General features: G+C 44.1%; 1 protein-coding gene across 4 annotated transcripts in view; it reads right to left on the bottom strand.

Annotated features, from left to right (window-relative positions):
* SLC12A7 (solute carrier family 12 member 7) overlaps positions 1-26,305 on the bottom strand; it is a 408,366-nt gene that overhangs the window by 112,818 nt on the left and 269,243 nt on the right. For all 4 annotated transcript variants that reach the window (XM_040432155.1, XM_040432156.1, XM_040432158.1 and 1 more), the window contains 3 exons: positions 21,102-21,200; positions 11,968-12,025; positions 3,660-3,834 (listed from right to left, as the gene is read on the bottom strand). In XM_040432155.1, coding sequence (XP_040288089.1) covers positions 3,660-3,834; positions 11,968-12,025; positions 21,102-21,200 — 332 coding nt within the window. The remainder of the gene's footprint in view (positions 1-3,659; positions 3,835-11,967; positions 12,026-21,101; positions 21,201-26,305) is intronic.

Raw genomic sequence — 26,305 nt, 5'->3', positions numbered from 1 at the left:
GAGGGAGGGGGGGCCAATGGGGGGCGCACACTGTGCCACCAAAGATTTATTACAATAGAGGGAGGAAGGGGGGGGGGGGGCGCACACTGTGCCACCAACGAATTATTACAATAGAGGGAGGAAGGGGGGGGCACACTGTGCCACCAACGATTTATTACAATAGAGGGAGGAAGGGGGGGGGGCGCACACTGTGCCACCAACGAATTATTACAATAGAGGGAGGAAGGGGGGGGGGGGGGCGCACACTGTGCCACCAACGAATTATTACAATAGAGGGAGGAAGGGGGGGGCACACTGTGCCACCAACGAATTATTACAATAGAGGGAGGAAGGGGCGGGCACACTGTGCCACCAACGAATTATTACAATAGAGGGAGGAGGAGGGGGGGGTCGTCTGCCCCCTGCTGCCTGGCAGCCCTGATCTCTTACAGGGGGATATGATAGTACAATTAACCCCTTCAGGTGCGGCACCTGAGGGGTTAATTGTGCTGATCACGGCCCCCTGTAAGAGATCGGATGCTGCTAGGCAGCAGGGGGCAGTCATGTACACAGTTTGTAGTATATTCTAACTAGAAGCGTCCCCATCACCATGGGAACGCCTCTGTGTTAGAATATACTGTCGGAAATGAGGTTTCACGATCTAACTCATATCCGACAGTATATTCTAACATAGAGGCGTTCCCATGGTGATGGGGACGCTTCAAGTTAAAATATACCATCGGATTGGAGAAAACTCTGATCTGATGGTATAAAAGGGACTCCAGACTTTACATTGAAAGTCAATGGGGACGGATCCGTTTGAAATTGCACCATATTGTGTCAACGTCAAACGGATCCGTCCCCATTGACTTGCATTGTAAGTCAGGACGGATCCGTTTGGCTCCGCACGGCCAGGCGGACACCAAAACGACTTTTTTTTCATGTCCGTGGATCCTCCAAAAATCAAGGAAGACCCACGGACGAAAAAACGGTCACGGATCACGGGAAAACGGAACCCCGTTTTGCGGACCGCAAAAAAATACGGTCGTGTGCATGAGGCCTTAAAGGGACAGAATCCTTGAACTTAGACTGTGGTTTATCAGTCTGGCAGATCACTATGCACCCAGGCTGAGATGTCAGCATTGTTTAAGGTTTCATGTCCCTGTGCTTTGGAGAACAACCAACTGGAATAACAGCAAGTGGTGCACAGAGGCGAACATCTGCACGGACGGATCGTCTGATTAGAAGAATAGAGTGTAGTGATCCATTATGTACTGCAAGTGAAACTGGACATCACATCTTAAAGGGATTCTGTCACCAGGTTTTGGGCTATAGAGCTGCGGATATGCACGGCTAGATCGCCTCTAGCATGTCCGCAATATATCTGTCCTATAGGGCTGTGTGCTTTTAATTTCTTTAAAAAAGGATTTTATAGATATGTAAATTAGTCTTAAATGTGTCCAAGGGGCTTTACTAACCTTCCTGGAGCCCAGCCGTGACCAGCCACACCAGCCTGTGAAGGAGCCCAGCACCGCCTATGTCCTCCGAATCTCCTCCTTTCATCATCGATAGATTGCAGTAATCTCGCGATGCGTGAGCTCGCGCATGCGCAGTGTCGGTATAGAGTTCTTTCCCTGTGCTGGCATCAGCCTCAGGGAAAGAACTGCGCATGCGCGAGCTCGCGCATCGCGAGATTACGGCAATCTATCGATGATGAAAGGAGGAGATTCGGAGGACATAGGCGGTGCTGGGCTCCTTCACAGGCTGGTGTGGCTGGTCACGGCTGGGCTCCAGGAAGGTTAGTAAAGCCCCTTGGACACATTTAAGACTAATTTACATATCTATAAAATCCTTTTTTAAAGAAATTAAAAGCACACAGCCCTATAGGACAGATATATTGCGGACATGCTAGCGGTGATCTAGCCGTGCATTTCCGCAGCTCTATAGCCCAAAACCTGGTGACAGAATACCTTTAAAGGGGTTGTCTCACTTCAGCAAATGGCATTTATCATGTAGACAAAGTTAATACAAGGCACTTGGCCGTAATTACTGGAAACGAGCAGTGTATAATGTGATAAAAAAATGAATCAAGCCAGCAAAGGAGTCAATATGGACAATCACAATACATTAGTAAGTGCCTTGTATTAACTTTGTCTAAATGTTAAATGCCTTTTTGCTGAAGTGAGATAACCCCTTTAAGCCTAAGGTGGCAAACAAAACCATTAGAAGGCACTTACACGACACTGGACTATGAGGCAGACATCCAGCTACAGCATTGACCTTATGTAGACAAAGTTAATAAAAGCCATCATGGTACAAGACTGCACGGAAGGATGGAATGGAGGTCTATTCTCTTCAGTGATTCGTGGATTCTAGTTGTATTCATCTGAATAAGTTTATGTATTAAGGTTTTTACTTGTTATATGTTGTTGCCATAGTGATGACGCCAGGTGGAGCATAAATGAACATGCACGCCGACGCCATCACGTGGGAGGCCAGGCAAAGTGCGGTTAACACGAAACGGACGTTGCCTTAGACGGTGTGAGGGCCCACATCGGCGACTATATTTTAAGATAGAATAAAAGAAATGCAAAGAGATTCGGTGAGTACCGCAAGTTTATTTATTATTTCATTACAAGTGTGCACTATTCTATATGCCGAGTACCGCTGGAGTCAGACGATGAAGGAGAGCCAACTTCATTTTACCGTAAATGTATGTGGCAGTGCCAACCCAGAAATTTTCTAGCTTGTTGTAGTTACAGCATGACCCCTAGCCCTCTCAGTAGTAAAAGCCAGGCCTTACCCATGCACTCATCTATTGCCCTCTGCAGGCTGCTATATGTCGTTTTCTGCATTCATCTTTGCTAAGAGACCAATGCAGGAGACGCACACAGCCATGGATGGACTGGGAATTTAAAGTGGCCTTATATGTGAACCATGTTGTAGGTGTCTCTAAATTGACAGAACCCAGGACAATAGAAGTAGGCAGGGCCAGCAGTGCAGTGCAGAACAAAATACCACAATGCAGCAGAAAATACTGCCTCTTCAAAAAGAATTACCATAGTGCAGCAGAAAATACTGTCTACCATGCCACAGTATAAAACTATCATCGTCCTAAGGACAGCAATAAAGATGAATTCAGGAGGGCACTGGCTGACACTAGCCAGGTGCATAAGTGCCTGATACTCTAACAATAATTAATGCTGAAAGTTTCAGATCTTTATGTACCTGGCTGGTGACCAAGAGGAAGGCTTGGGTGGCCACGGCCCACGCAGAAATTTCCCAGTAGGGTCTATGGCCAGTCCATCCATGCACACAGCAGTGTCATTACATTGTTTTATCTCTGCATTTTATGTTTTTTTTCATGTGAATATTTACATGAAAACAATTATAAATACCAGTTTTCACAACAGACCCAATGTAGTATATGAACACACATCACACATAGATTCAATGTGCACAGCTGTGTTGGTGTAGGAATAGATATAGGACCTCTTACAGCCACAGTACCGAAGATATTAGCTCAGGAACCAAACTGGTGTTTACTGCATATTACAAACTTTCATAATTTGTTATACTAATAATAGTACAGAAATGCACAGTTACTAAGCTTTAGCAGTGACTCAAACGGAAATAATGCACAAAAAATGCATGGCTTTGGTATGTCTGTCCCATAATACCTGAAGGAAAGGCACAATTCCATCTCTTGCAATGGCTTGCAGCAAACGTGGAGCACCCGTCAAGCTCTGGAGTCCGGCACCACAAGTAGAAAAGAAGGAACCAATAACAATCACCCAAGGAGATGGCCAGGCCAACGTACCTATCACAAGTTGGCCACTGACTGCTTCACCAAACCTGTCATTAAGACATATGAGATAAGGTTAATGCAGATGACCGAATATGATGTATGCTAATTTCTGTGATTTAGAAAACATTAAAATGTCTACTATATTCTATATAAATCACATACTGCAAAGAAAGGAACCTTTAAAACACAATACATTACTTTATTTCTATTCAGATAAGAAAGTATCCCAAACCTAAATTTGTAGGCTAACTCCAATAAATTCAAGATAGAGGTACACAAAGATAAAACAAACTCACTATCAAGGGAAGGAAGGGGAATGTGGACAGTAAGTGACGGGGGAGTCCCTAACAAAAACCCTGGTCTACCCTCAGCCCGGGGACAACTCCGGATTGTGGGGTTTCCCGGTCCCTATACCTGTCCTAATATATCCTAAGAAACCCTGCGTGGTGGGACCTATTACCGGTTAACCCCGACGCGTTTCCCCCGAGATGGGTGTATTAAAACAAGGGAAAAAGATACGTCCTACCATATGTAGTTCACCCTAGTCAACTGGCAGAAGATACTAAATGGAGGGTTCCCTTGTTGGTCCTGATGCCCAGGGAGTGCAGATGATGCAGCAAGTGTCTACTATATTCTATTTAATCCAAATAAATCAAGTAAACACTGCATGAACGGAATAAGGCATTTATTATATTAATACACATAAGCATTTTAGTTACTCTGGCTAAAGATTGATGAGATTTGGACCCTAAAGAAACCAGCTAAAAAATTAAGCTTTAGCTAGGGTGTGGTATGTTATCGGACTACCCGTGATCATTAATTGGGTCAGCCTTATGTTAAAGGGGTTTTCCGGGTTCAGAGCTGAACCCGGACATACCCTTATTTTCACCCAGGCAGCCCCCCTGAGGCTAGCATCGGAGCATCTCATGCTCCGATGCGCTAAATCTCTAAGGGCACTTGCTCTTTTGTTTATCATAACACACTGCCGGGCGGAAGCTTCCGCCCGGCAGTGTGTTCGGTGACGTCACCGGCTCTGATGGGCGGGCTTTAGTGCTGCCCTATCCGTTTTACTGGCTAGGGCAGCTCCAAATCCCGCCCATCAGTGCCGGTGATGTCACCGGGCTTCCTGGCAGCACCATGGAGAGGTCAGGGGGGCTGCCTGGGTGAAAATGGGGGTATGTCCGGGTTCAGCTCGGAACCCGGACAACCCCTTTAATTACGGCTTCCTACATAGGTGCATAAGAAAAAGGTGGTTCCAGGCTGGGGAAAATGTAAAACTGGCTTTTATAAATTATGTACCATGGACCCCAACGTCACAATGCAGTACTTTGTCCGTCGATGCCTAACAGATCTCGTTGACTTACAGTGGGGTCTTTCAAAGTTCCATCATGGCGTCTGTTATTCCTTCTATGAAATCTTATGATGAAGCCTCCAAATCGAATATAAACATAACTCTATAGATCTTCACAATAGCCCAAATCTATCATCTGTGGTGTCCCTTTAGTATTTCATGGGGAGGTAGTTATCAAGTAAAATTGTGTGATGCGCTTTGATAACATTTCCTATACTGACTCAACATCACAGGGCTTTGGATGTGACAAGCTGCATTTTGAGTTTTTGTATGGAGCAACTCTTTATTTGCTCCTTTATTGATCCATGCCAGCAAACACAAATGTTCTGGTCAGTTTCTGATTAGAAGGTTGTTATGATAAAACATACAGTTAATACGTTCACATTTATTACTGTTACAACAGATGCCAAGGGTCCAATTCAAAATCTGACACTTCAGTCTAAAGTTAAACCTCATGTACATGAAACATTGGAAGATGTAGAGCTTCATAGAAGCGACCAGAGCTGAATTATGTTTGCATAAACACCATCATATTCTGTTTGACTATTGATGGCCTCAGGATAGGCCATTAATATCTGACAGGCCGGGTCTGACATTTTGCACCCCTGCTGATCTGCTGTTACGCTGTAGCTCACTCAACGGAAATACACAGCTTCAACGACTGTGCAGTGGATGGAGCTGGTTACTGCAGCACAGCCTTCACCGCTGTAAATGGGAGCAGCGCCTCCGCCACACAATGGATGGAACTGTGTAGTTCTAGCTGTGTAGTATCGGATTAACATGAAACACCTGATCTGCAGGGTGTTGGAACCCTGGAATACCCCTTCAAGATGCTAGGCTGTAGATGAAGCCTGTGACAGCCATGACAACTGACAAACAGTTGGAATGAGCCTCTTGGTAGACAGCATAGGTACTACTACAACTGGCAACTGCAGAGGTCAGCCTGTAGTATTTCCTATGCTTTCTATCAGGTGGCTTAGGGCGGTGCTACCTGGTTGTCATTATGTCATAGCAGCTGCTGTTCAGTAGACTCCATAGAGGATTCTTATGGAATTACAGCATTCAGGTAAGTAAAACTTGGTCTCAAGCTAAATTTAAATTTTTTGCCTAAGGTTAGAAATTTATGTCACTTGAGTAGAACATGTATTTCTAATCTGGAGGGTTCTCTTATTCAGCTTCCTATGAACCATAACAAACTAGATCAGTGTTCTCAAACATGCAGCCCTGGAGGCAATTACATCTGTGTCCCACAATACCTTAAAGGGGTGCGCTATTACCTAATCAGCGCTCATTAAAACAGAACACAGGCACAGGGAGTGGTGAGTATGGCACAATTAGAGCTGGCATTACTCACTGGTGCTCATCTCCGGTGATGCCCTATGTCCTGTAACCATACAGCTTCAGGGTACAGTGCATGGTCTGCTGCGCAACATCAGGATGCAGTGCAGCGCTGGTGCCAGAACACAGTGCTAAGGTGCACAAAGAGCCCTAGTGGTGGTGGCAGATGAAGGAGAGTTGAGTATATTTATTTTGTCTGCTCTGAGGTCTGCATTTAGGGTACGAAGGGGATGGGTGGGGTTATAGGGGGCGGAAGTGGCTTAATTTGGCGTCTGATCTGGGGTCAATATGAATTTGGGGACTGATCTGGGGTCTGTATGAATTGGGGGCTGATCTGCAGTCTGCATTAATTTTAGTGTCTGGTGTGGGTCTGTAATTTTGGGGTCTACGGCTTTGTATGAATTTTTAGGTTTGTCTGTACAAAGGGCTGTCTGGCCTAGGAGCAAACAACTCCTGGGGTCCAAACCTGTTCCCCGGAACATAAAAAACCCAATCTCCTGTCCGCGGCCCTGCTGCTTCTCTGTTCACAGGCCTCAGTGTTCACAACGGCTTGAAAGGTACATAACAGCAACAAGGTACCATTCAAGCTCCCATGGCCACTGAGGCCTATGATTTGCGACATCTGGGAACAGAGCAGTGGCAGAACTGCAGATAGATGAGTGGGGTTTTTTTTATGTTCAGGGGTACAGGTCTGTATGACAGGGGTTGTTGCATCCAAAGCAAGACAATCGCTTTAATTTTGGAGCCTAGTCTGGGAATCTGCATTCATTTTGTAGTCCGTCTGGAGGTCTGTATTAATTTTAGGGTCTGGTCTGGGGGTCTGAATTAATTCAGGGGTCTGGAGAGGAGGTCTATATTAGTTCTGGGATCTGGTCTGGAAGTATGTATTAACTTAGGGGGCTCTGTATTAAGAACGGGTTGTCCAGCCAAGTGAAATGTATTTTTGAAAACTGATTAGTATATCACAAAAGAAAGTAATGATGCCTCTCTCATCCCACTGTTCTTACCACTAGGGGAGCTCTTGGCGTCATTTGTGTGGGTTGAGGTGAAGCTTGGGGTGGTGTGTGTGTTGACACACGTATATATTGCACATGTGATTTAAAGCTGTCCCTCAACTGGAAATTCTTTCTTTGTGCAGAGCATGTAATATCAAGTGGATGAACTATTTAATTATACAGATATTGGCATCATCCCACAAGGTTACTTAAAGGGGTATTGCAATTACTATAAATATAACTTATGTTTTAGACTAATTCATCATCAATAATTACCTAAGATAATGTAAATTTCAGATAATTACCGTTCAGTAGTTATAAAAGTGCCGTATTTTTCGCCCCATAAGACGCACACCCCCCCCAAAAGTGGGGGGAAAATGCCCCTGCGTCTTATGGGGTGAATGCTGCCATTTTACATCGCAGTCTGCGATGTATCAGCTGGAGGGGGGAGGGGCCGGTGTCATGCAAATGCGGCGGGGCCAGTGCGGTCTCTGTACTCCGGCCCCGCCGCTCACTCACTTCTTTATTGTCTAAACCTTTTATAATAATAACTTTAATTGAAGTTCCGATCCCCAGCCCAATCTGTACTACTTACTAAATGTCATGTAGCAGGCAGAGCAGGGCGGGGCGGGCGGCCGTAACTCACTGATGTCACGTGCCTTCGCCGCCTACTTCATTCAGTGACCGCACCGTCCCCGCTGCATTTGCATGACACCGGCCCCTCCCACAGGTTTAGCTCCGGTATATTAGGGCATCTGTGGATGCCACTATTATGGGGTGGGGGATATGTGGATGGCACCGTTATGGGGTGGGGGATCTGCCATCCACAGATCACCCCCCCCCATAAGAGTGCCATCCACAGATCACCCCCATAACAGTGCCATCCACAGATCACCCCCCATAACAGTGCCATCCACAGATCACCCCCCCTATAACAGTGCCATCCACAGATCACCCCCCCTATAACAGTGCCATCCACAGATCACCCCCCCTATAACAGTGCCATCCACAGATCTCCCCCCCATAACAGTGCCATCCACAGATCTCCCCCCCATAACAATGCCATCCACAGATCTCCCCCATAACAGTGCCATCCACAGATCACCCCCCATAACAGTGCCATCCACAGATCACACCCCCATAACAGTGCCATCCACAGATCACCCCCCATAACAGTGCCATCCACAGATCACACCCCCATAACAGTGCCATCCACAGATCTCACCCCCATAACAGTGCCATCCACAGATCCCCCCATAACAGTGCCCCATAAGACGCACACCCCCCCCAAAAGTGGGGGGAAAATGCCCCTGCGTCTTATGGGGTGAATGCTGCCATTTTACATCGCAGTCTGCGATGTATCAGCTGGAGGGGGGAGGGGCCGGTGTCATGCAAATGCGGCGGGGCCAGTGCGGTCTCTGTACTCCGGCCCCGCCGCTCACTCACTTCTTTATTGTCTAAACCTTTTATAATAATAACTTTAATTGAAGTTCCGATCCCCAGCCCAATCTGTACTACTTACTAAATGTCATGTAGCAGGCAGAGCAGGGCGGGGCGGGCGGCCGTAACTCACTGATGTCACGTGCCTGCGCCGCCTACTTCATTCAGTGACCGCACCGTCCCCGCTGCATTTGCATGACACCGGCCCCTCCCACAGGTTTAGCTCCGGTATATTAGGGCATCTGTGGATGCCACTATTATGGGGTGGGGGATATGTGGATGGCACCGTTATGGGGTGGGGGATCTGTGGGTGACATATATATAGCAGTGCCATCCACAGATCCCCCTGCATAACAGTGCCATCCACAGATCACCCCCCCATAAGAGTGCCATCCACAGATCACCCCCCCCATAAGAGTGCCATCCACAGATCACCCCCCCCCATAAGAGTGCCATCCACAGATCACCCCCCATAACAGTGCCATCCACAGATCACCCCCCCTATAACAGTGCCATCCACAGATCACCCCCCCTATAACAGTGCCATCCACAGATCTCCCCCCCATAACAGTGCCATCCACAGATCTCCCCCCCATAACAATGCCATCCACAGATCTCCCCCATAACAGTGCCATCCACAGATCACCCCCCATAACAGTGCCATCCACAGATCACACCCCCATAACAGTGCCATCCACAGATCTCACCCCCATAACAGTGCCATCCACAGATCTCACCCCCATAACAGTGCCATCCACAGATCCCCCCATAACAGTGCCATCCACAGATCCCCCCCCCATAACAGTGCCATCCACAGATTCACCCCCCCATAACAGTGCCATCCACAGACCACCATTAGTTCAAAACCCACCAAAAGCACACCTTTTGGTTAAAAATATATTTTTTTCTTATTTTCCTCCTCAAAAACCTAGGTGCGTCTTATGGGCAGGTGCGTCTTATAGGGCAAAAAATACGGTAGTTTTCTTCCTCTGCTAACCACTGTGTTTCCTCATAAATTACCATGGCATCGACCTGTAGTTCTGAGCCTTTGTTAGCAACACCCTGAGCATGCTCGATCTATCAATTCTCTAGCTAAATGTCTTGTGAAACAAAGGGAGTGTTAGTGTGCTGGTGATTGGTGAGGAGAGGGGGCGTGACCGGAAGGTATATCAGGCAGCCAATCAGTAAACATTAACACTCATGAACAAGCACAAACTAGCAGCAGGAAAGCTAGGGATTGTGGGGATTGTAGTTTTGTGACGGAAGATCGGGCGCCTTGATACTCTCAGTGTGTTGCAGGCTCACGCAGGAGATAGACAAATGGATTGCAAGGTAAAATGAAGCTCTGGTTATATGTATAGGTATTGGTTCTGGTTGGGTCACAGCTTGCAGCCTGAATACAGTTTTTCAAAAATTAAGTTACTTTACCAAAATACCCCTTTAAGATCAGTAGCAGGATCTTCCACCCAGGCTGCAATAAAACTATAGTGGCATCTGTAGAACAAACGACTGACAAGACTGATTGGACTGCTTTCTCTAACCTGGCATTTGCGAATGTTTGCAAATATACAAATGCATTCAGAACATCTACAGACCCATTCAGGTTTTCTAACATTTTATGCTGCGGGCTTGTGCCAATATAAAAAAAACGCACTTAATAACCCATAATGGGATTCATGTCCCCACCTATTCCTTGATTAAACTTGATGGAATGTCTTTTTTCAACCGTATTAACTATGTAACAATGTGAAACATTTTTGCATATTTAGGTGGAGTGTGGTAAACTCAGTTGATTTAATGTGAGTTGGAAATACATACCCCTGTTTATATAAGGTCTCACAAATAAGAATACATAATCAGAGCAAAAACCAAGCCTTGAGGAGGAAAGCTCAGAGACAGCCCGGTGTGGAGACACAGGTCTGGAGAAGGGTACAAAAACACTTCTGCTGCACTGAACGTTCCCAAGAGCACAGTGGCCTCCATAATTCTTAAAAGGAAGAAGTATGGAACAATCAAGGCCCCCCCCCCCCCCCCCCTAGAGCTGTCTGCCCAGCCAAACTAAGTAATCGAGGGAGAAGGACTTTGGTAAGAGAGGTGACCAAGAACTCAATGGTCACCCTAGCTGAGCTCCAATTATCCTATGTGCATATTGGCGAAACCTCCAGAAGGTCAACCATCTGTGCAGCACTTCACCAATTTAAGCTTTAGGGTAGATTGACCAGAAAGATACCCTTTCTCAGTAAAAGACAAATGAAAACCTGCCTGGAGTTTACAAAAAAAATAAAAAAATCGATAAGACTTGAAAAAGAAACAACACTCTCTGGTCTGATGAAAACAGAATGTAACTTTTTGGCCTCAATTCTAAGCATCACGTCTGCACTGCTCATCACCTGCCTAATACCATCCACTACAGTGAAGTATGGTGGTGGCAGCATTATGCTGTAGGGGTGTTTTTTAGTGTCTGGGACAGGAAGACTGGTCAGGGAAAGCTGATTAGAACAAAGTACAGATGTACAGACTGGGCCAAAGGTTTACCTTTTAACAAGACAATGACCCCAAGCACACAGCCAAGTGGCTTAGGGAGCACACTGTGAATATCTATGAGTGGCCCAGCCAGAGTCCTGAAAAGGTATGAACATCTCTGAAAAGGTATGTACACCAACGGTCCCCATTCAACTTCATGGAGCTTGAGAGGATCTCTAGAGAAGAATGGAGGAAAATCCCCAAATTCAGGAGTACAAACCTTGTGGCATCATACCCAAGATGATTGCAAGCTGTAATGGCTGCCAAAGGTGCTTCAACTAAGTTCTGAGTAAAGGATCTGGAATCTGGATACTTCTACAAATGCAATATTTTAGTTTTTCCTTTTCAATAAATTAGCAAAGACTGCAAACATTCTGTTTTCTCTTCTCTTTCTAATTATAAAGTACTGAGTGCAGAATGATGGGGGGAAAAAAATTAGATTATTTTTTTTGGCACAATGTCGCAAGATAAAATGTGAAAAAAACTAAAGACTTTCCGAATGCATTATATATTTTTTCAATAACATTACTTACTTGTCACGTAGAAGTGCACCTTCAATGCAGGCACCAAATAGCACCACACAGGAAAGATCTTGTAATAATTTAAGGAACAAAGCAGAATATGAAATATGAAAGCACAGTGTAAATTAATCCCAACTAAAACAACGGTCCTTCAATGCCGTTTTGTTCAGTAGGTTAAAAGGGTGCACATGTCTACTTTAAAGAGAATGTGTCAACAGAAAGTGAACCATTGCTTAAATCATGTTTTTATGTGAAACATTTTTTTAAGAATTTTTGGTGGTTATTTTTGACCTACTATATATATATATATATATATATATATATATAAAATCACCTGCAATCAGAAAATATTTTCAGTGACACAGCCCCTTAAACAAGCAATTCATTGGCAAACAACCACCTCTGACAGTGACTACAAACCAAGAGGCTGTAGTGCGCCAACAAAGTGCTCCTCTGTATTGGTCCATGTGTTATATACGTTGCATACTAATGACTGTCATGGAGCATTTTTGTCTTGGATTATATACACTAGCATTCGAATCTGAGAAAACTCCAAGGGTGGGTGCATATACATCAGTTGTGTCGGCCAGTTATTTTATGCCAGAGCACAACTGAGGATGCCAGAAACGATCCCACAGAAAACCAAGGTGTCAGTTTTGCCATGAATTTCCCATTGGAGTTTCTGTACTTCACCTTTACAGAACTTCTAAATAGCGTACAAAAAATATATACATATACTATAAGGGTACAGTGGGTAATCCACAGCGTTTTATAGTAGCAACAAAGTGGATGAGATTCATCATCCACATGACTCGTACAAAATCCACAGCAGAAGTTAACCTGTGGTGTGGATTTTAAATCTGCTGCAGCTTTCACTCTTTGCAATACATAGGGTTAAACCCTGGTAAATCCGCAGCAGAATTTTCCTGTGTGGTTATACACTTAGGCTCAGTTCAGACCTGAGCGTTTTACAGCGCGTTCCTACGCGCTGTAAAACGCTCAACAAGGAGAAACCAATGCTTCCCTATGGGAATGGTTCTCACCTGGGCGTTTTACAGTGCGTAAGATCGCGCTGTAAAACGCCCGACGCTCAAACAAGTACAGGAGCATTTTTTTGGGCGCTTGTCGTGCGTTCCCGTACATAGACTTTCGGGAACGCGCGACACTGTGTGTACGCTTGTCTCTGTATGCGCGATTGTAAACGCCCGTACAATCGCGCATACAGAGTGCTCCTTTCAGAACGCTCAGGTCTGAACTGAGCCTAAGGGCTGTTTCACACGAGCGGATGCCGTGAATGACAGCCAAGACCCGATGCGGACAGCAGAAGCACGGAGCATTAACATGACTGATAATGCTCCGTGCCTCTCTGTGATCTCTTTACTACGAAATCACAGTGACAACTTTATCTCACTGTGATTTCGTAGTAAAGAGATCACAGAGAGGCACGGAGCATTATCAGTCATGTTAATGCTCCGTGCTTCTGCAGTCTGCATCGGGTCTTGGCTGTCATTCACGGAGCGGATGTCACGCACGGCATCCGCTCGTGTGAAACAGCCCTAAGGCTACTTTCACACTCGCGTTCGTTGCGGATCAGTAATGGATCTGCACAGACGGATCCGCACCGATAATACAACCGCATGCATCCGTTCAGAACAGATCCATTTGTATTATCTTTAACATAGCCAAGACGGATCCGTCTTGAACACCATTGAAAGTCAATGGAGGACGGATACGTTTTCTATTGTGCCAGATTGTGTCAGAGAAAACGGATCCGTCCCCATTGACTTACATTGTGTGTCAGTGAAAATGGATCAGTTTGGCTCAGTTTTGTCAGACGGACACCGAAACGCTGCATGCAGCGTTTTGGTGTCGCCTCCAGAGCAGAATGGTCACTGAACGGAGGCAAACTGATGCATTCTGAGCAGATCCTTTTCCATTCAGAATGCATCAGGGCAAAACTGATCCGTTTTGGACCGCTTGTGAGAGCCCTGAACGGATATCACAAACGGAAAGAAAAAACGCCGGTGTGAAAGTAGCCTAAGTATCCATTCACGCGTCCGTGGTGTGTTGCGGACCCGCAAATTTCGGATCGCAACACACCCGGCCGGCACCCCCTATAGAAATGCCTATTCTTGTCCGCAGCTGCGGACAAGAATAGGACATGTTCTATCTTTTGCGATGCTGCGGACTGGAAGATCGGGGCCGCGCTCCGCAAATGCGGATGCGGACAGCACACTGTGTGTCCGCATCCATTCCGTCCCCATAGAGAATAAATAGGTCCACACCTGTTCCACAAAATTGCGAAACGGATGCGGACCCATTTGCGGAAGTGTGAATGGACCCTAAAAGTGTTAAAAATAATAAGCTGAGTGCCTGATGTATTTATGAATTATATTAATACCATCCCCGGTAAGAAAGGAGCAAGCAAGTGTATAACGCATGCTACTGCAAGGTTGTGCTCACATATCATTTTTGAACAATCATGTCAGAATGCTACCGTTCTGCAATAATTACAGCAAAATAACAAAAGGACTGCATTGTATGTATACAACCCAATTAGCCAAAACAAAACGCCTCATGGAACCTGCTTAATATTAGCTTATTGCAGCAGGTGCCTGCACAGTTACCTCTGGGACCATTATGCACACAGTTCCATCTGCAGCAGGATATTTTTAGGTTTAGAGTCCTTTAAGGTAAAGTGAAGACTTCACTTGCTGGTTCTGTTACATGCGGAGACCATAGCACCATGAGATCAGAACTTAGGTTTCTTTGTTTTGCAACAATTCTGAATATTAGGGCAAAAAAAAATGTAAATAGACAAAATTGCTAAAAAAAATTAAAAGTTTATATCTGACAACACGCACAATATGTATCTGATTAAGGCCCCATGCACACGACCGTTGTTTTATTCAGTGTCCGTTGTTCAGTTTTTTGTGATTTTCTGCGGACCCATTGACTTTCAATGCGTCCGTTGAAAACTCGGCTAATGCACCGTTTGTCATCCACGTCCGTGATCCGTGTTTCCAGTCTGTCAAAAAAATATAACCTGTCCTATTTTTTTTCACAGAAAACGGTTCGCGGACCCATTCAAGTCAATGGGACCGTGAAAAAACGCGGAGGCACACAAGATTGTCGTCCGTGTCCGTTTTTTTTCCTATCATTTGCATGGCAAACTTGACTTAGACTTTTTTTTACTTTCCTTTGGTGATCCTCCAAAAATAAAGGAAGACACACGGAAACAAAAACGAAAACGGATCACGGAACAACGGAACCCCATTTTGCGGAATGGAACACAACAACGGTTGTGTGCATGAGGCCTAATGGTGAAAGAATTGGAAAACCCATTAGTGAGGTTTAGCAGTTAAAGGGTGTATTTTTGCATCAATAAGTGAAATTTAGTGGCAAACACATCAATTGTTGCGATTTCACTAAAAGCACAGCAAAGACTGAACTTTGAAAGTGATATGTGAACTCGCCCAAAGGATTACGATTAATTTGGGTAAGGGTACTTTCACACTAGCGGTTTTTCTTTTCCGGCACTGAGTTCCGTCCTAGGGGCTCAATGCCGGAAAAGAACTGATCAGTTTTATCCCCATGCATTCTGAATGGAGAGAAATCTGTTCAGGATGCATCAGGTTGTCTTCAGTTCAGTCACTGAACTGAGTTTTGGACGGAGGAAATTATCAGTTGAATGTATTAGTGCCAGATCCAGCATTAAAAATACCGCAATGCCGGATCCGTCCTTCTGGTCTGCGCGTGCGCAGACTGGTAAAAATTTGAAAAAATATATAACAGATGCGTTTCTCCCGATGACATCCAGAGAGACGATCCGTTCTTGCAATGCATTTGTAAGACGGATCCGGATCAGTCTACAAATGCTGTCCGTTTGCATGCAGATTGCCGGATCCGGCAGGCAGTTCCAGCACAAGTGTGAAAGTAGCCTTAAAGGGAACCTGTCATGTGGATATTTGATTATAATCTAACTAATTATATACAATCATTAACTATTAAAAAGTGCCTTAGATGTATTCACTTACTGGTGTGACAGATGGTTACCTCATAATATACACACAAAGATGTCGCATGCTAATGAGCTGATTTGAGTCCAGCGTATATTTAATTCAGAGCTATAGCCACTCCCCTGCCCACCTGCTGCTGGTTCCTATGGAAACAAACTGTCATTCAGCAGCAGGTGGGCGGGGAAAGTCAGGAGCTCATGAATATTCAGGACTCATCATTATCAGCTGGAGCTTTTCAATACAAGATGTTGGCAGATTGACTGGGTCAATTAAAGAAAGTGACCCAGCATTGTGCTAAGAGAATCAGTCACTTATTTATGTTGCCCTTAGTTAGGACACCATAAAACTGGTGACAGGTTCCCTTTAAGCTGCCTGAGTACATCTACTGCGGGCATAACGGATACAACGGCAAGATGGCCTGCTTCCTGGTGAGGCATGTCTTGAACTGCATTGCTGCAACTAAAAGCCGCCCTATCACTGCACTATATATACCGTATCCACACAAAGAAATGTGTGATGCACTGCCTTTAGCTGGCTGCTGACGTAGCGATTTTTCTCCTAACTGCTAATGGACAGTTCCATTGGTAGAGCGATTATAAGTCTGCCTAGAACATCAGATATGGGACATGCACACAACTATTTGATATTCAGCTTATGTAAATTGATAAGTGTAACACACATAACCCACAAACCAAATTCTTTCTAGTTAAATCCAACCCATAATCATGTTTTGTATATACACTTATAACATTACAATAGCGTTACCTCTTGTTTCTATTAAACAGACTTTGTGCCCCCTTAGTAATTGTTCTGAGGTGGACATACACGCTCAGCCTAGTCTCTTCGAGATCCCTGGTGTGGTGATCCAGTTGCTTCTGAAGCTGCAGTGTCTTTTCTTCGTTTCATAGCAGATGTGGGACAAATGAGAAGACTGTGTTGCAGTAATACATCGTTTTTTTGCAGCAAGTTTCCAAAAATGCCACAAAAAGGCTGCAGTTTTGGGAGCAGAAGGCTCATCACACCAGGGATACCACCGCATACCTGAAAGAACAGAGAGAGGGGCAAGACTGAGCATGAGTCCCCCGCGGCACATTTAGTCAGGTGGACACAGACTCAATAGAAACAGTTGGAGCTACACTAACGTTATTCCAGGAATATCTGGGGAGGTAAAATGATTTTTAATAAGTGTAAATACAAAAATGCTTATAATTATGGGCTGGAATTAACTATAAACAATATTCTTCATGGGCCAACGCCTCTAACTATGCTTGTTGCTTTGGAACAAAGATTCTACCATTCATAACAACGCTCGTTCCTGATCATTGCCCAGTGTAAACAGGTAATGGGATCCTTTATGTGGGAAAGATTGCTGGTTGGCAGCACACAATCCTATATAAATTGTTCTACAGACAGAATGAAAGCTCTTTAAATGATGGCCCCACACAGGACTATGGAGAAGGGACCATAAATTATCATCTTATCTTGTTTTAGAGTGCATTCACATGACTGTACAGGTGACTTCAGTGTGACACTTTTTTTTTTTTTTTTGTGGACCCATTTTCTTCAATGGGTCAGTGAACCACATTTTGTGGCCAAGTATAGGACATGTTCTATCTTTTGTAGAACAGACATGTGGAAAGCACACAGATGCCTTCGGTGTGTTGTACACACATCTGTATGTCCATTCCAAAGGGTAGAACATGTCCTATTTTTCGAGGCAAATGCGGACCACAGACCCATTGAAGTAAATGGGTCCACACAAAAAAAACAATGCAACACGGACGTCGTCTGTATTTTGAGGACTGAAAAATCCATACGGTTGTGTGAATGCACTCTTACTCTGAAATATATACAGGAGAGATGATAAATGTCTCATCAGTGGGGGCCTGACTGCTGGGAACCCCACTCACCACAAGAATGTCTATGGGTCTGTAGAACATTGCTAACTACAGCGCTCGACCATCTCCTGCAGTCCCCCAGAGTTTGAGTAGAGCAGCACTGGCATGCTTGACCTCTGTCCTCATGATCCACAGTCCTGTGTTTAGGTGATAAGATGTTAGTCTGGGACAACGCCTTAAACGACAATCAAATTTTGTGAGGATGATAATCTTTTCAAACAACTATTCACATATGATTGTTTTTGGGGGAAAAATGCTATGTCTGTAGCCAGTATTTGCTATGGGCTGGGACAGGCTACCAAACGATGCATACTGCTTGTCGTCACATATCACATGTGGGCCATTTGGCAGACATGCAGACATCTGTGCCAGTGAAAATTGTATATTAAATATGGTCTGTTATTTTTAAGGCAAGAACCAGTACTGGATCTTAAGAATCCCCAACATACTATATATTGAAACACCTATGGTTTTCTTTTTTGCATGCACTCAACAGATTCAAAGTACTGACCAAATCTGCAGTATGTGAATAAGGCCTTGCTCAGGCAGCCGACTTTTATGGGTTTCTACATAAATTGAGACACACAAACATATCAGTAAGAACAGTATGACTACACTTACCACTCGGTAATTAGGTTTTCACAATATCTGACAGAGACAGGACACACACAGATTAAATTGGCCCCCTTCCCCCCACCTTTAATGTTTTCCAAACAACCAAATTGGTAGGAAGTCCTAATCTCAATCCAACAGGATCGCCTCCTTATTCCAGACATCTGGTACTGGGTTGTACCTCCTTTAGCTTTCAGAGCAGCAGTAATTTATTGTGGCATGCATTCTACTAGTTTCTGAAATTATTCTGCAAGAATACTGGCCCATGCAGACAGGATAGGTTTTAGCAGATGCCACAAATTAGATAGAGGTACTGACATGCTCTGGACAGACCAATCTACCTGGACCCACAGTAGCTTTCTAGGATTAAGATTTGGGGTCTGTGAAGACCAAGGAAGCAAGGAAAACTCGCTGGAATCATTCCATGACTATACAACACTTGTGGTATGGTGCATTGTCCTTCTAAAAGTGTCATTCTTCCACAGGATAAACAGCTGCCATGAAGGGGTGAAACTTGGGTCAGATGCTTAAATAAGCTTTACTGTCAAAATGTCCATCCACAAGTATGACCAGACCCACAATTCACTTAGAAAACATTCCTCACACCATTATTCCACCTGCACTAGCCTGGTGACATGTGGCATGAAGGGTTCAAGGATTCATGCTATTTGCACCAAATTTCAATCTTCCCATCGGTATGGTGCAACAGAAATTTGGATTCATCTGAGCAGGCAATGTTTTCATTGCTCAGTAAATCCAATTCAACTTTTTTGCACACTGCAATCTTGCTTTTCAGGTTTTTTTAGACAGCAATGGCACTCAAAATGGTCGTCTGCTGTTGCAGCCTATTGGTGCTAGGGAACCAAGACCTGTCCGTAAGGACTCATTAGCTGGAACACCAGCATTATTTTTGGATGCAGTTTGCTTAATTTTGCTCAGCCATTCATCGACCTCTTCCTCTGATCCCTCTCGTCGAGTTGTTTACGTCCATATGATCCCCTTTCACTGAATGTTCTCCGGTATACTTGGTACTCGGCATACTGTTGACACTGGTGCATGGGAAAACCCGCAAAGTTAGCAGTTAAATCCAACCCATAAACATTTCTGTGTGGTATGATGCCATATAGAGGTGACTGGCATGGATTGATGCAACATATTACTACCTTTATACACATGTTTGGGGGACAGCGATTCCGGATCCTTCTTTAGTTGGGATTTTCATTTTAGATAACTTAACATTTTTACATTTATGGATACATTAATTCATCTATGACTGTAGGATAGTCCCTTTGATTCAGGAAACAGCAGCATCTATGACTGTAGGATAGTACCTTTGATTCAGGAAACAGAACAGGTGAACTTTCCTGTTTTTTATTGTGGCCAGAAGGTCTATGCCTGAGCAATTCATTGAGAAATCAAGCTGAAGGCTTGGTCTGGTGGCAGTCCATTCTTCTTTGGCCCTGCTGCATAAACATCCTTGAAGTGCTACAACAGGAATAAAGTGTGAAAAGAAGTTCTATAACCCAGCGACACTACTAAAAAGAAGGGCAAGTTGCTGCTAGCTTTACCATCTTGCATTCTTAAAGGAGTTGCTCACTCCTGGGTGCCTTTCGTGTAGACCCCTCCCGTAGAATAACCAGACCTGTGGTGGAGGGGGCCAATTTACCATCGGTGTGCGTGTATACTGTCTGTGTCAGATATCGTGTAAACTTCAAGGAAACCTAATTACTGGTAAGTGTAGTCACACTTTTCTTATTTTTCTTATTGATTCATTCTTACCTGATCCCTGCCGCTGGGTTCTGGCTCCTTCATTCCCTGCATACCACCACAGCTCTCCGGTCTCCCCAGGTCAAAATCCTGTTTGATGCAGGTCATGTTGCTGCTCCAGCCAAAAGCACCGACCTATCCCTCAGGTGACATTACACATAGGGATATGTCACCGCAGCAGCAGCCAATTGTCTCATCAAATAGGGTGTTGACATGGGGAAATGTAAGAGCTGTGGTGGTGCATATGAAGCAAAGGTGCCAGAACCTAGCATCGGGGATCAGGTGAGTATGATTCCCTCAGCAGTTCAAACATGCTGGGGGTGGTCTGCTCAAAAGACCCCAAGGGGTGAACAACCTCTTTCATCCAAATATAAATTCTTCTTTATTCATCAGAGCTAAACCATTCTGAACACTCTATAGGTTTGCCCTACACAGGGACAGGAAAAAGACCAAAGGTGCAAGGGTCAATTTAACCTCTCTGTATCTTCTTCTTGTCAGTGATAGACGCAAAGCCATCTCAGGGGTGCCGTCATAGAGAGGACTTGGTGAAAAGTATGTTATGAACTATCATACTCTGTACCATACTATTCTTCACATCCAAATGACAGTACATTACAGATACCATTACAAGTCAATGGGCCCCATTGGGCACACATCATACAAATACGAATCCAGCACCGAGGCTTCTGTTCTAAATGGAGATCATAATGCTAATGTGAACATAGAGTATTGAAACATTTTCTACGTTTACAACTGCTGAAGAGAAAACGATTGTGGAAGTTTTGGTCTGAATGCAGATGTTGACCAAAAATACCAGTATATACCGTACTCGATATATAGTAAAAGATACATATAAAAGATGTGGTTGCAATCGCCAAAATTGTTCCAAATGGGATAGACTTTTGAGCATCTTTCAAATCCCCAGACCGGTTGGAGCCAGCCATGATGCCTAAATTGAACAAAAAAAGAAGAAAAAATTAGAAGAAAAATAAATCCTGTTACATTGGGTTTATATTGCAAAATTTATTAAAAGTATATAGGATCAATATGGATTTTTAAAGAGCAACCTAACTTTTAACAAACTTTATTTATAATGGCTGGAAATGTCCTAAAATAATTTTTGTAACATATTTTATTAATTTTATTAGATTTATTTTTAATAGAGAAATAGGCATCTGAAGTTGTCTTCTAAGCGCGGTAAAATCCCTACATTTGCACACCGCTGACATAGCAGAGGTGTAATGATCGCAATGTACCATGGAATAGGGCCACAGTAAGCGCTGTGTACGGATCGCTGCTTCTGCCTGTGCTCTCTGATCTTCTGATGTGCTATGCCAGGAGTAGGTATCGACCGATATTGATGTTTTAGAGCCGATAATCAATAATCTGTGAACTTTCAGGCCGATAATTTATACCGATATTTTATATATTGTAATATATATTATATTAGTTGGTAGTCACTGAGGTGGTGGAAATTTGCATTTGGCACTAGTATATTATAAATGTACTGTAAATTATTAATTAATAAAGCCCTTAGTTGGTACTCAATTTATAATTTACATTTATTATATACTAGTGCCAAATGCCAATTTCCACCCCCCCCCCTCTCACTGACTTTATTAACCCTTATCAGTCCTCAGATCAGACTTTATTTAACCCTTATCAGACCTCAGATCAGACTTTAACCCATATCAGACCTCAGATCAGACTTTATTTAACCCCTATCAGATCTCAGATGAATAAATTAAATAAAACTCCTCACCTCTCCTGCGCCACGGCTCCTCTTCATCTCGGGTCCGGTGTCGCGCTCCCCTGTGTTCTCCGGTCTACTCTGCACTGTCACCTGATAGCGTGCAGCGTCAGGTCATAGTGCGTGCACTATGTCCTGGCGCTGTATGGGGTCAGGACAGTGTAGCGTGGGCCCCATCAAAGAAGACCAGGGAGGGTGAGCATCGGAAGCGCTTGCTGCGCTTCTTCCCTGCTCTCGACACCCGATGCATACTAGTTAGCGCTTCCATAAGCGCTCACTAGTATTCGCTTTATACGCATTATCGGCATATCAGCAAGGTTAGATGCAGATACTGATAATGTGCAAAATCCTTAATATTGGCCAATAATATCGGTAGTTCCGATAATTGGTCGATCCGTAGCCAGGAGTTAGCTGAGTGGGCTCCTGTCTGAGCCCTCCCGGCTCATTTGAAAGCTCTGAATAGCAGCAAATCATTACAGGAGAGCTTTCAGTTGAGTGAAGCAGGGGCCCGTTCAGCTCAGCTAAATCCTGGCATAGCACATAGGAAGGGCGGACGCAGATTTTGAAGTGGTCAGCGCACAGGACCTTTTTTTTGATGTCACAAAATACCGCGGTTATTAGGAAACAGCGATATCACCATACCGCCAAGACCGGTATATGGCTCGACCCCCTATTATAATCACGTATAGGGTATTGCCATACATCAGGATCCTGATCAGTCTGAAAAATGCCTGGTCAGTCAGAAAAATGCATTGCTATACCGGATCCGTTTTTCCGGTGTCATCAGGCAAAACGGATACGGTATTTTTTCTTCTTCTCATTTTTAAAGGTCTGCGCATGCGCAGACCGGAAGGACGGATCCGGCATTCTGGTATTTTGAATGCTGGATCCGGCAGTAATACATTCCTTTGGAAAAAAAATGCCGGATCTGGCATTTAGGCAAGTCTTCAGTTTTTTACGCCGGAGATAAAACCGTAGCATGCTACGGTTTTCTCTTTTGCCTGATCAGTCAAAATGACTGAACTGAAGACATCCTGATGCATCCTGAACGGATTACTCTCCATTCAGAATGCATGGGGATATGCCTGATGAGTTATTTTCCGGTATAGAACCCCTGAGACGGAACTCTATGCCGGAAAAGAAAAACGCTAATGTGAAAGTAGCCTAAGGCCTCCTGACACGACTATGGCTTTTTCAGTGTTTTGCGGTCCGTTTTTCACGGATCCGTTGTTCCGTTTTTTGTTTCCGTTGTGTTTCTGTTCCGTTTTTCCGTATGGCATATACAGTATACAGTAATTACATAGATAAAATTGGGCTGGGCATAACACTTTCAATAGATGGTTCCGCAAAAAACGAAACAGAAACGGAAGACATACGGATGCATTTCCGTATGTGTTCCGTTTTTTTGCGGACCCATTGACTTGAATGGAGCCACGGAACGTGATTTACGGCCAATAATAGAACATGTTCTATCTTTAAACGGAACGGAAAAATGGAAATACGGAAACTGAATGCATACGGAGTACATTCCGTTTTTTTTGCGGAACCATTGAAATTAATGGTTCCGTATACAAAACGCAAAAAACGGCCAGTAAAGTCATGTGCAGGAGGCCTAATTCTAATAGGTGTCTTTTGAGGGGTTTCTTATGTTTTAGCACCTTGCAATGTTGCCAAAAAAGCATCCTAAATAATGGATTACCCAAATTGGCCCAGCGGGGCCAAATATAAGTTTCTAAACACTGCAGAATTGGCAATAGAATTATTGGTCCTTATTTACGAATGTTAATGAAAATAGACAAGGTTGCAAATTACATCACAATTTGACCGCAAACTGACATCTAAGTTAAGATAAGTTCACTGCGCCAACTTTCTGACTTACCAGCAAAAGGGAATGGCTTATTGGGAAAAGGGCATGAACCTAGATGCAACATTTTACTCCAAAACTGCACTACAATTCTAGAATCAAATCCTGTTGCAATGTAAGCCATCCAATAGTTAGTACAGAGTTAGATAAGTGTCTAACCAGTCACCACATTTATCATCCATCATGAACCACCATGATAAATTTGCATAAGTTTACAACATCTATGAGATAGTAAAGAATTTTTAAACTTTCACTTATATTTTGCATTAATTCCTGTTAAACACCTAAGGTGTTAGACTTCCTAAACGCAATTTTAAATACTACTTTGAGGGGTGCATTTTTTTTTTTTGCGGATTGGGTTTGTGTCATAATTAGGGATAAGCGAACCCGAACTGTATAGTTCGGGTTCGTGCCGAATTTTGGGGTGTTCGTGACATGGACCCGAACATTTACGTAAAAGTCTGGGTTCGGTGTTCGGCGCTTTCTTGCCGCTTTTTGAAAGGCTGCAAAGCAGCCAATCAACAAGCGTCATACTACTTGCCCCAAGAGGCCATCACAGCCATGCCTACTATTGGCATGGCTGTGATTGGCCAGTTCAGCATGTGACCCAGCCTCTATTTAAGCTGGAGTCACGTAGCGCCGCACGGCACTCTGCTCTGATCAGTGTAGGGAGAGGATGCAGCTGCTGCTGTTAGGGCCAGATTAGGCAGGGATTTACTCATCAAAAACACTTACTGAAGTGATCGATCTACAGCTGTGTATCATTCAACTTCTGCTAGTTAATTGCTCACTGTTTTTAGGCTGCCCAGAGTGTTTTTCTGTCACTTTTTTCTGGGGTGATCGGCGGCCATTTTGTGTCTTGTGGTGCGCCAGCACAAGCTGCCACCAAGTCCATTTAACCATCAATAGTGTTTTTTTTTTTTTTTTGCTATATCCTACATCAGGGGCTTGGCTGTGCTTGCTATTTTATTGAGGGGTGAAATACAATTGCCAAAATAGCAGTATCCTAAATCTGGTGTTTCAGCTGTGGCTAGCCAATTGTAATACTGTCTGCTGTCCGGCAAAGGATATATTTTTTTCTGGGTTGAAATACAATTCCCAAATTAGCAATTCCATAAATCTGTGGTTTCTGCTGTATCAGGCCAAGTTTAAATCTATCCATAAAAGGGTATATTACATTGAAGGTGCTGATAGGGTCATTCTCAATAACTTCACACGCTACCGTGCATCTCCAAGTGTAATTCTGTCAGTAAAGGAATACCTGTCATCCATCCAGGGCCTAAATACTAGGCCTACAATTTATATTCAGCTAAATCCGAGGTTACTGCTGTGGCTGGTCAAGTTAATTAGTGTCCGTCAAAGCACAGTTTTTGTCTGGGTTGAAATACAATTCCCAAATTAGCAATTCCCTAAATCAGTGGTTTCTGCTGTAGCAGGCCAAGTTTAAATCTATCCATAAAAGGGTACATTACTGTACATTGAAGGTGCTGATAGGGTCATTCTCAATAACTTCACACGCTACCGTGCATCTCCAAGTGTAATTCTGTCCGTAAAGGGATACCTGTCATCCATCCAGGGCCTAAATACTAGGCCTACAATTTATATTCAGCTAAATCCCCGGTTACTGCTGTGGCTGGTCAAGTTATTTAGTGTCCGTCAAAGCACAGTTTTTGTTCTTGGTTGAAATACAATTCCCAAATTAGCAATTCCCTAAATCAGTGGTTTCTGCTGTGCCTGTATTAGTGTAATACGGAACTAAATAGATAGCCAGATAGTGTTAGGTGCCTGTATTGAATTTGAATTCAATACATTGGGCCAAATATTTTTTTTTTTATTGTGGTGAACGGTAACAATGAGGAAAATATCTAGTAAGGGACGCGGACATGGTCGTGGTGGTGTTAGTGGATCCTCTGGTGCTGGGAGAGGATGTGGCCGTTCTGCCACAGCCACACGTCCTAGTGTACCAACTACCTCACGTCCCAGTAGACGCCAGAATTTAAAGCGATATTTGGTGGGGCCCAATGCCGTTCTAAGGATGGTAAGGCCTGAGCAGGTACAGGCATTAGTCAATTGGGTGGCCGACAGTGGATCCAGCACGTTCACATTATCTCCCACCCAGTTTTCTGCAGAAAGTGCACAGATGGCGCATGAAAACCAAGCCCATCAGTCTGTCACATCACCTCCATGCGTATCAGGGAAACTGTCTGAGCCTAAACTTATGCAGCAGTCTCTTATGCTGTTTGAAGACTCTGCTGGCAGGGTTTCTCAATGGCATCCACCTAGCCCTTCCCCAGCGGTGGAAGACATAGAATACACTGACGCACAACCACTTATGTTTTCTGATGATGAGGACATGGGAATACCACCTCAGCACGTCTCTGATGATGATGAAACGCAGGTGCCAACTGCTGCGTCTTTCTGCAGTGTGCAGACTGAACAG

Source organism: Bufo bufo, chromosome 5 (genome assembly GCF_905171765.1).
Source record: "Bufo bufo chromosome 5, aBufBuf1.1, whole genome shotgun sequence".
Lineage (NCBI taxonomy): Eukaryota > Metazoa > Chordata > Amphibia > Anura > Bufonidae > Bufo > Bufo bufo.
Note: the sequence above shows the minus strand (reverse complement) of the source record. Positions and strands in the feature narration are given on the sequence as shown.